This window comes from Dendrobium catenatum, unplaced genomic scaffold (genome assembly GCF_001605985.2).
Source record: "Dendrobium catenatum unplaced genomic scaffold, ASM160598v2 fragScaff_scaffold_665, whole genome shotgun sequence".
Lineage (NCBI taxonomy): Eukaryota > Viridiplantae > Streptophyta > Magnoliopsida > Asparagales > Orchidaceae > Dendrobium > Dendrobium catenatum.
The window spans coordinates 850058-861797 of NW_021319127.1; the positions used below are offsets into that span (position 1 = coordinate 850058).

The 11740-nt window shown below is 35.8% G+C and overlaps 1 protein-coding gene across 1 annotated transcript in view; it reads right to left on the reverse strand.

The window, feature by feature from the left end:
- Positions 1-258: 258 nt before the first annotated feature.
- Positions 259-11740, reverse strand: part of LOC110111294 (tetratricopeptide repeat protein SKI3) — a 108658-nt gene continuing 97176 nt past the window's right edge. Inside the window, exons 19-22 of the mRNA XM_020843091.2 lie at positions 2602-2841; positions 1879-2504; positions 1051-1254; positions 259-846 (exon numbers count right to left, since the gene is read on the reverse strand). Coding sequence (XP_020698750.1) covers positions 665-846; positions 1051-1254; positions 1879-2504; positions 2602-2841 — 1252 coding nt within the window. The 3' untranslated portion in view covers positions 259-664. The remainder of the gene's footprint in view (positions 847-1050; positions 1255-1878; positions 2505-2601; positions 2842-11740) is intronic.

Genomic DNA, 11740 nt, shown 5'->3' on the forward strand with positions numbered 1-11740 from the left:
ATAATTAACATTCAAATGACAACAAAAAATGAAGATTGACGTCATTTCTTCAAAAAGAAGCTTGAGAGCTTATGTGCTCAATTAAAAAAAAAAAGTAGATGTTCTAATAAAACTGCTGCACGTGCCAACTTTAACTGGCTAATATTTACAACCAAATTTGGGAGAGGAATATTCATATTGACCACTCACTTTCATATATGGAAGAATCTAAAAATCTCCCTCAAATGGGAAGATCTTTATGTTTCAAACAAATAGACATTTTACAAAAACGTCTTATTTATTTAATTTAGGAAGTTCTTTAATTATTATCAAGTACTGCTCAAGCTATAAAGTTCTGCCTCATTGGAAAAAAAACAGAAGCAATTTTAATTCTCATTACAATATATTGTTCCTCTTAGACCATAAGAGAAATTAATGTACCGGCTGTACATGTCTACTCTCTACAGCTTATAATACAAAACAGCACTACATCATATCGGGAACAAGATTAAATGGATAGTAACCAGCGGAGTAAGCGACAGATGATATGAGGTTCTTAATAATAATATCATGGATGGGTGCAACTTACCTGAATGCAACGCCATTTGCATTTTAAAGGAAGAGGATGATAATTAACTATTGTGTAGATTCCAAGAAGGAAGCTAGAAAGAAGTGTCATGACTAATCAATCAGCGAGCTTCTGCAAAACTTTCCAATACCTCAAACAAGAAGGATTCAAATGTACTGCTCGAAGAACCCATCTCAAAGGGCTCTGGTATGATTCTATGTTTGTTTGCGGGTCACAAGCTGCAGTAGACTGTCTTGCAAGGATGTGCATCTGAAAGTACAATTCAGCAGGCCTCATTTCTGCAAATTAAACAAATTAGTCAGTGAAAGCTGAATTAGATTTCGGTATAGATGAAGGTTTCGTTTGGGACAGCTTTCTAAAATGACTTTTTAGTATAAAATTTTCTTATATCAAGAAATTTTTGTACTAGAAAGCTGTTTTAGAAAGCAAAAAAACTGTCCCAAACGAAGCCGAAGTGTAGAAGAGATATTGAAGCTAAGAACCTGCTGGCCAAGAAAACCATTCAAGACGAAGATTTCTTTCCCACTTCGCTTTTGATCCAAGGCTTCCCTCTACTTGAGCCAATAATGCTGAAAGAATAGGTAAAGGAAATGGTGAAGTCACCTGGGCCTTGACCAGATGCTGTAAAGCACGTGATAAAAACTGCAAACCCATTTGTTGCCTAGCAAGCTCCATGCACACGGCACCTGTAGAAACATCATGGAACACCGTGAAAAGCTATAACTAAAAGAGTTGAGATATGGACTTGCAAACATTCTTTAGCAAAATGGCGGTGATTCGGAAAAGAAATAGAAAATGCTTTACTTAAAATTCACGAGAGAAGTATCAGGATGAGCATGAAAGTATTCCAACCATCTAATTCAACTTTGCTGAATAAGTTCATAATTTTAACATTAATCTATGTATGGTAGAACCAGTATAAACTGCTAGTCTGCTAGAGCACACAAAAAGATTAGAAGTAAATGGGTCAACAATGCGTCATTGAGACTAGACCTGGTTTAAGTATCAACAAACCTGGTAAGAAGCAACAAACAATCTTCGTTTGGGACGGCTTTCTTACTGCTTCTTAAAGCGGCTTTTTAGTACAATTTTTTCATTTTTTGTACTAGAAAGCAGTTTTAAAAAGCTGGAAAAAAGTCGTCCCAAACAAAGCCTAAAAGCACACAGTTCTTGCAACAGCATATTAGTAAAAAAAATTTAATGCTAATAAAGGAGCTAATGTATAAGCACTAAAAACAAATTTTCTAACAAAATCACAAAAAAGGAAAAAAGATATTATAAACTACCAAGAAAAGTCATTAAATTGATACCATGAGCAAAAAAAAGGCAGCTTTCTTCTTTGGAAATGGAACATGCATGTGCTAAAGCTTGTTCTGCACTGATAAAATCATTATCCCATATGAAGCATAGGGCCGATACTAATCCAAATACAGCCACCCACATGTTAGAGGAACTAAGTTTTGATGTGAAGCATATCTTATAATTCATATCAACTGTGTTACAGCCATTCTGCAATTTATACCTAGATTCAAGGTATTTCAGGGAAAGCCAACCAATTTGATTGACTGTATTAAACTTTAAACAATTCATGTACTCATTACGGAGGTTTTCCAAATCTTCATGTGCTGCATAGGCACGACATAATTGCAAGTGCGCAAAGAAGGAATTGTCATTGGATGGAAGAAGTTCTAATGCAGTGGCCGCATAGTTAGTGCAGTCAGAATAATCCTGACATTGCAAACTGATCTCTGATGCAGATAGTAGAAGTAGAAACCTCTGATACTTAGTTTCATTTATCATAGAGAGAGCAATGGAAATCAAGCGTTTCAAACCAATACAAAGATGTGGGGGGAACTTTTCTTCACGTGCTCTCTGCAGAAGATTAAGTATAAGAAGATAACGTGCCTCATGGTTCCATGGTTCTTGATGCAACCATCTGAAAAAGAAGTGGCATTTAAGTAATTGCAACCCCTGTCAGGAATAGCTGAAAAAAAAAAGGAGAAAAGAAAGATGTAAAAAAGGACAAAACTTGCTTTTGCAGATGGTCAGTCACAGTTGACCCATGCATAGGCTGGCATCGGCAGGCAGGGAAAGAAAACTTCGGCCTTGTTACACAGCTAGCGTAACAAGAAACTCCAGCCCCTCCATGGATTTCAAATGGTGATTTTAAGCCGGTCCTTACAGGGTACCCTGTCGGTAAAACCGTGCATCTCGGTGCTATATGTGAAGCCAACCAGTCTCCTGAATACAATATAAGTGATCCAAGATGGTTTCTGTAATTACAACCCAAAAAAAAATATATTGTAAACGTATGAATAGCAAAAGAATGATTCATAGAAATCATTACTTTAGTATAACTAAGAACAGAGGTTTCAAAATGTTAATGGCCCAAGCCGTATGATTCAATGGAATATCCTATTTGAATGTCATGCCCATATGGGATCCTTTGATTAAATCCTAGTGCGAGAATACATGAGTCAAATTCCTAGGTGCAAAGTTGAAAATAGAAAAAAAAATAAATAAATAGAGGCCCACCCCACTCATACAAAGGTCTTGTCCATTTCCCATGATCATAGATTCTGAGTAAATACAAATACTTCCACATTCAGATCTATGCCAACTCAAATTTTGGTAAAAAACCAACGAATTGCTGAAGCGTCTGCTTAATCTGACTTGACGCCACCTTTCAGGAAAAAATAATGAGCTATAAGTTTCTTATGTTGTACTTCAATGTAATTGGAAATTATAGATCAAATATTAGTGCTGCATCATTCTACGATTAAGATAAGCATGAACTAATTAGCTAATGATATTTAACCAAACCACAGGACAAAGACATAAAGAAATAACTTAGGGTTCTTGCACATTAGTATATAATTGAAACTCCTGGATAAAAAATAAAGATCAATCATCACTAAGATGGAAATTCGGGGGACAACAAAATTACCAATGCTCTTTTTCTTTTAGAAATAGAAATGGACGGTGTTGGATTCAAATATATCCATGGATGAAACCTGATCATACTAACACGCAAGTTGAGAAGCCTCAAATTTGAGAACCTGGGGTTGGAAAAAGAAGAAATGGTTGGCATTAGGAATGGATGTGTCTTTTACCTTAACTCATATGTCTCGGGGTGCGTCCCCTTGTGTTGAGTACCCACAAATGAGTGGATGTAGACGAGTCCATTGATGAGGGTTGAACTAAGAAGGTTGTTGCCGACAAGTTCTATAAAAGTGTTGGCCACCTTTTAGATGGAGGTCCTAGATCGCTTCGATGTGTGAGGCGAGTATATTCAAGTTATAGGGGCAACATATTCCATGGTTAGCTTAGTGTGGCGAGTCCTCTTAGGAAGGTACTTCTTGTAGTTTGGATGATTGATGTCATTGATTACACTTTGCACTAAATTGCAGCGAGCGAGTTCGATGGGAGCTACTCACTAGGGAGCGAGCCTCGATCTAAGTGTTATGTATGAATCCTTAGCTTTCCTATGAGAGGTGACTTCCCTATGATAACTTTGCCAAGTCAGGGTCACCCTTAGGTGAGTATTCATTGTTGTGACCAACGAAAAATGAATTCACCTATTAAGATCTGCTAATGACCAATTGAATACCAGAAAAGACATACAAGTGTACAAACTGCAGTAAAACATTGAAGAGGAAATTAAATCTAGATATAGTTATGTAATTTATAAAATAACCTCAGAAATTTAAAAAAAAAAGTTATATGAAATAAAAAATTAAGAACAAAACATAGAGTCCTCTTCCAATCATCAAAATAGAGTAGAACTGAAAGGGTAATATTGAACATGAAATCATTAAAGTATGCAATTAGAACATTACAACAACAACAACAACAACATCAAGCCTTTATCCCACTACATGGAATCAACTAAATGAATCCTTTTTTCTCCATTATATCCTATTAAGTGTCAAATCATTTAAATCTTATAAAAAAATTCATTTGAAATAATTTTTTAACCAAGTTCTTTTAGGTTTGTCTCTACCTTTCTTAACATAAGTCAAATCTAATACAACGACTCTCCTTATCGGATCATCGGAAGGATGACGTTTTATGTGACCAAACCATCTAAGGCAACCCTCTCTAATCTTATCTGCCAATTGAGCTACTCCAATCTATCACGTATATGCTCATTTTGCATTCTGTCTCTACGAGTAAAGCCACTCATTCACCTATGCATCCTCATCTCTACAACAAGTAATATTATGCTTCTCTTTTAATAGCAAACATTCTGCACCATAAGGCATTGCAGGTCTCCCCTTAAGTTTAAGAGGTACTTGTCTATCACACCACAAGCCCGATGAATTCCTCCACTTCAACCAACCAACTTGATTTTTACTTAAAATATCCCCATCTATTTCACTATCACTTTGAACAATAGATCAGAGATATCTAATTAAAAAGTGTAATCTTATTAATGACTTGATCTCCCAAACTCAAAATCCCCCAACTAAATCTATTACAACTAAAATTACACTAAATGTATTTAGTTTTAGATCTACTCAAACAAAAAACTTTACTCTAAGGTTGACCTCCACAATTAAAGTTTAAATTCAACTCCCTCACTAATATTATCAACAAGAAGAACATCATCAACAAAAAGTATACACTAGGGTGCATCCTCAAACATCCTATTGCAAATGTCTAAAAAGAACGTCCATGACTAAAGCAAAAAGATATGGGCCTAAAGTTGATCCTTAATGTAATCCAACTGAATAGGAAAATACTTGGTTAAACCTTGTGTTTGAACCATAGTTTAAAATTGCGTAATAAGAGGCGCGCCTCTGCGCAATTCTACCCCAAAGAGCCTCATTGCTTAAGCAATTTCGGGTCTGGGTGAGGCTTACGCCTCATGGATCCTAAGGCGCGCCTTAGAGGCTTAATTACGCAATTTCGGGTGAGGCTTACGCCTCATGGAGCCGGGTCCCACACACTTCTTGGAAAAAAAGCAATTTCATCAATTTCTTCTTTCCGCCTACCCGAACTGAACGAAAGAGCTCCGCAAGCCACAGTCCGCATGCCCTAGCTTCAATTGGCCGGCCTTCCCGCCGGCGCCGCCTCACGCCGATGAGCAACTTGAGTCTGACCGCCCTCTACGACACCTCTACTATGGATTTTTGGTATTTTTTTTTTTTAATTCAAGGTTTGATTTTTAAGTTATAGAAAATCTAGGGTTTAAAATTTTTTGAGATTTTTTATTTGATTTTACATTTGTGCATTAGGAAACATGGTTAGGGGAAAGGAAAAGTCAAATAAGTCATTGCGGAGGGATCCGTCTTGGAAGTACATTGTACAGGTTGAGTTAGGCGGCAACGAGAAGACATACGTGTATTTGAAATGCAATTTTTGTGATGGGACATGATTGTATTTTAGATGCTCTTTCTTATTTGCACTTTGGGAGTTTTGATTTTTGATAGACTTCAAGTTGCGATTTTGTACTTTGAATTATGCTCTGAGATGCATATATTGCATCTATTTTATTGTTTTCCACTAAGTTCACTTCTCATTTAGATATTTTTATTGTATCATAGACTTTTACTATTATTTACCTGCTAGAATACTTGAATTCTCATTTAAGCAATTCTTCGTCCGTGAGGCTTACGCCTCGCACCGCCTTGAGGGCTTACGTCTCGCCTCACGGACGAAAAACATCTCGAGACTTATTTACGCAATTTTAAACCTTGGTTTGAACATAAGTAACAACTCTTGTATACATATCCTTAATGGCTTAAATATAAGCATTATTAGCCTCTTTCTTTTTTTAAACTCTCCATAGCACTTGTAAATTTATCATATGTTTTCTCTAAATCAATACATATTATATGTAGATCCTTCTTATTCTCCTATACTTCTTCATCAAACCTCTCAATAAATACATAGCTTCCATAAACCTACCTAGCATTAATTCAAATTGATTTTGAGAAATATCAGTATAACAGCGTAACCTATGCTCAATAACTCTCTCACATTATTTTAAAGTAGACACATTTGTTGCAAATCTGAATTATAATTTTGATGATAGCAAACATTTCTGGCATTTCTATTTTTCTACTATTGCCCTGCCTACTAATGTTTCAGGTCCACAAGATCAATTGCAAATTAAGCCAGCTCAAGATTGGGTAGATTAGGACTGAGTCAGTCTGCAAGTGTATCTAGTATTTTTACTTTTTCTTGAGTCAAATGTAATTTGGTGGATCCTGCTGCTAAGTAAACTTACACACACACACTCAGGGGGAGAAATTCTGTAGGCTTAAGAGTTTTTCTTTTTCTGATCACATCATACAGGACGATCCAAAATCGTCCTGAATGATCAGTTAAAAACAAGAAACCCTAATTAGGGCATCCTTGTTAAGGCAACCGAATTAAGCAAATCATCATGGACGATATTAACATCGTTCTGAACGATATGCTCAAATCAGAAAGAATCATCCACCAACTCTTTTAAGCATGTTATTATTTTTAGACATCGTACAGGACATCGTCCTGGACGATGCATTACAATTATGCCTAAATTAGTCTGATGATTAAGGAAAGCAATTAAGGTTTGATTGATCGATCATATCGTCCTGGACGATCAGTTAAACAAACCTTGGTTTCTTCCTGAATCGTCCGGACGAACAGAACGATGTGCTGGACGATATTTATTGATTTGAACTAATCATACAGGACGATCCTATAATTGACCTAGACGATTGGTTATTTTTTTTATCGTCCAACATAAAGTTTGGCCGAACAGAGCGATGGTCTGGATGATACTTGATGTTTTGTACTAATCATATAGTATGATGTACGCACCGTCCTGAACGATCAGAATAAACAAACCTTCTAATCGTCAAGCCCCTCCCAGATCGTCCTGACTAAATGAGCTGAAAATGAACTGATCGTACAGGACGATCTGGACGATTTTTGTCGGTTAATTGCAATTTAGGGCAAATTTGAAGCCCTTCTATATAAGATCTCTTGTTTACTAAAGATTGCATCTTTTGCTGCTGTCTTGACATGAGAGAGCCAAAAGAACAAGAGGGAGAGCTTGGGAGAGAGAAAGAGAGGATCTTGTGAGGGGGAGTTTGTGAGGGGTTCACAAAGGTTGGTCCAAGCAAGAATCCGAGTCGTCTTCTCCAGTCATCGTCCCTGGTTCCTTAGAGATTCTAGAGAGGTCTACTTTAGCGATCGATCGAGGTTCTATGCCTGCTTCAGGAGGAAGCGGATGGAGGTCGAGGTTTTCTGACTGCTTCAGGAGGAAGCGAAAGGAGGTTGAGTTCTCTGCCTCACCGGAGTCGATCGAAAGGAGTTTTGTAAAGGCTTCTCCGCCTTGCTGTGAGAGCAAAAGGAGAGCCACTGAGTTTAGTGCAATACCCGGAGGAAAGGCTCCGGGAGTGGACGCAGGTCACTATAAAATCTGGTGTGTTCTTTCTTATTGCATTTCCACATTTAATTTTCGCACTTTATTTTATGTGTGTGATTGTTTGGTTTAGACCGTGATTTCTATTTGAGAATTTTTAAAACATCAATTCAACCCCCCCTCTTGGTTATCCTCAGGCTAATTCATAAGGGCTTAACATCCCTAACGAACTTTCAACATTAACTTAATTCCTCTATAATTCACACACTTGTGCATCACTTTTATTCTTAAAAATAGAAATCACTTCATCTCTGCTCATCTGATATCTTTTTAATATTCAAAATAATATTGAAAAGTTTAACAAGCCAAAAAATTCTTTCATCACCTAAGCATTTCCACACTTTACTAAAATATCATCAGGTCTAACAGTTTTTTCACATTTCATTATTCTTTAAAACCTCTCTAACTTCAATTTTACTAATACGCCAATAAAAATTAAAAATTTTTATTTTTATTTAGGGTGATAAGGCCACTAAAGTTAATTGTATTCTCATAAAAGATTAACAAAATATATCATCCACCTTTGCTAAAAATCCTCTTATAAAAAAAGCATTTTTTTTATATTAATCTTTAAAGCGCTTCACTTGAGCTAAACCCTTCTCATATCTCTTTGCTTGACTCATTTATACATACATCTTTCGCCCTCCTTAGTATCTAGTATATTATATAAATCATTAAAAACTAAAGTTGTGCATCGCATATTACTTTCTTAGACTTTTACGTGACTCTTATATCTTTCCCATTTTGAAGTTTTTATATTTAATCTAATTTTTATAACAAAACTTCTTATTTTTTATATTTTCTTACACATTTTGATTCCACAACAAACTATTTTACTATTAGGAGCTTTTACTCCCACAATTAAAACATTAAAACTAAAAAAAATAGAAACAACAAAAGTTTGGAAACACATAAATTGAAGGATAAAGAGATATAAAAGCTAGATAAATACAATAAGACGGGAGCTCCCAAGACACATCAAGAGAACTCTATCATCACTTGGCTTCCTCTTAAACCCTTAAAGAAAGAGAAATCTTAATCACTCATAAAAGGATGAGATGTAACGCTAGCCGACAAAGGAAGCTTAAAAATCAATTTCTTTCAATATTTCATAATCAAGCTACCAACAAAACCTAGGTCTCCTTTATAATAATAAAAAAGACAGAACTTTTCCAGTTAAAAACTTGCATGATGTAAAATGAAAAAAAATAAATCCTTCTACAAAAAAGCCCCACCAAAAACTTTAAATAAACCTATCATATTATAAAATGACAAAATATAACAATATAATAAGAAAAATAAACCAACATTTTATGATGATGGTCGGGCCTTCTTGTTTTGCATCACTTGTGTAGGCCCAAAAAATGTGGCAAACGCACTAAATGTAGACGAGGCAATGCAACAAACTTTAGAATGTGAGCAACAAAGAATGAGTAGCAAGAGAGGCACTTGATCTCTAGAAGAATGACGATAAGGTTTAGGCCAAGAGGAAGGGCTAACTCAGCCAACACTTGATGTTGAGCCTAGACTAAAGTAGCAAATGAACCGAGCCGAGTTGAGCAGGTGTCTATTCATATTTTAGTTCATTTATTATCAACTTATTCAGGTTCAATTCGAGCTCGTTCGAGCTTTTCTATTGTGTTCAACTTCGTTCGCTTAAATTAATGGATGTTCATATTTGATTTGTATTTGGTTCATGTTCGATTCGTTTCATGCTTTTCGAACTTTAAACAAACGAGTCTTATCAAGTAATAAATGAGCTCTATTTATAAATGTTCATTAGTTTTACAAACAAACCTCACCGAAAACACACACTTCCTACATTATAATAAAACCAATGATGCATCACATATTACAAAGATATTTTCAAAAAGATTATGAGACTAAAGAGAATGCCAATACCATAGTATCTAACAGAGATGTTAGATTCATTTCTTATTTTTAGAAAACTTTAGAAGTTGATGGGGATTTGACTTGAATTTTACTTGGCATTTAATCCCCAAAATGATGGGCAAACAAAGGCATTCAACATATTACTTGAGAATCTATTGAGTTGTTTAGCATAGAAGAGCATAATATATTAGTATTTGCACTTGGCCACTTCAAAATTTGCCTACATAAGTATAATATTAAAAACAACAAGGCAAGCGTCATTTGAGATGGTATATAATTTTAATCTCAAAAGACTTCTTCACATAGATGATGTTCCTACACATGAATTCCGAATTTTATTTAGTGCAAAAGATTTTAATGGTTTACATTAAACTGTTAAGAAAAAAAATTGAACGAAGTAACATTAGGTATGCTAAATTAGTAAATAAAACAAAATCTAGAAAGGAATATAAAGAAGATGATTATGTGACAATTCAAATCAAACCTAAAAGAAATACCTCCAAATTCAAAAAGCTTTATGCAAGGGCATGTGGCCCTTTAAAAATTCTTAGAAAAATTGAACCCAATTCATATTTTCTTGAATTGCTACATGACATGCATATAAGTCCTATAATTAATATTACAAATATATTGACATTTCAGGAAAAAATATTATATAGATATTTTGAACTAATCCCTTTGTGGATGGACAAAGCAAACAAATGCAAGTGGATATTCAACCCACATTCTCAAAGTCGAGAATATAGTGATAGATGAAGCACTAGCAGATGACAGTGCGAACACAAGTTTTTAGTGAGTTGGAAGGGCAAACCAACCAGTATTGATACATGACTTATAAGAACTGATTTGGGGAAGTTGGCACCAAATTGTATGGAAGACTAACTGGACTTCAACTATTCATTGAAAAAAATTTTGAATGCTAGAGGAATTGATCGATCACAGGAAACATCTAAAGACTATCATAAGAAGTCAAAGTGATGTGATACCACATGCGAAGGAGCTTGTTAAGAAATTTTCGAATGATTGATAAAGCAATTTCGATTAATAACTTATTGAGATAACAAGCAAAATTCCTCAAAGAATTCTTAGTTTTCAACTAGCTTAGGCGAGGAAGTACATGTAGAATAGCTAAACTCAAAGATAACCAAAGATAGTAGCAATACCAAAAGCTATTAATCAACAATCCACAACTTAATAACGAGAGTTTTTACCTTGGAGAATGTATCACTCAACTACACTAGGCTTAGCGGAAGAAGGATTTTAGCAAACCCGATGATGCCACGAGAACGGTAGCAACCACAACGAACTTGATCCACGGGAAGGTTATCGGTGTCGAGGATGATGGAAATGATCGACTGTCGATGCTCCAATTGTAGTTTGGATGTCGGCGGTCGATGACACTTGCAAGGGTAGGAACCACTCATTTCAAGTAATCTCCCACGGTTGCGTCGTCTTCAAATCCTACGTCAAAGAATGGTGACCGTAGGATAGTCAAGCTTCCGTCGGCATTGAACACGAGACCCCACTCAAACTCCGAATCCGCCATGCATGCTTGATATTGGAGAATCCTTCAAAGGAGAAGAGATTTAAGTGAGGGTGAGAGAGAATCCTTGCATTGGAAGAGGGGAAGATGAGGGAGGAGAGGCCGGCGGGATTTCCAAGGAGGAAGAGAAGGTTTCGGCCAAGGTGGGAGAGGGTGGGAATCTAGGTTAGATGAGGATGGCAAGAGACTTACTCAAATCTGAAATTAAATTCAGATTTTAGTAAATTAGGAGGGAGTTATTTGAAATTATTTTCAAATTTCAAATATAATTAAGGGAGATTGATGAGCCATTAATGGAGCCCATTAAAGAAGGGGG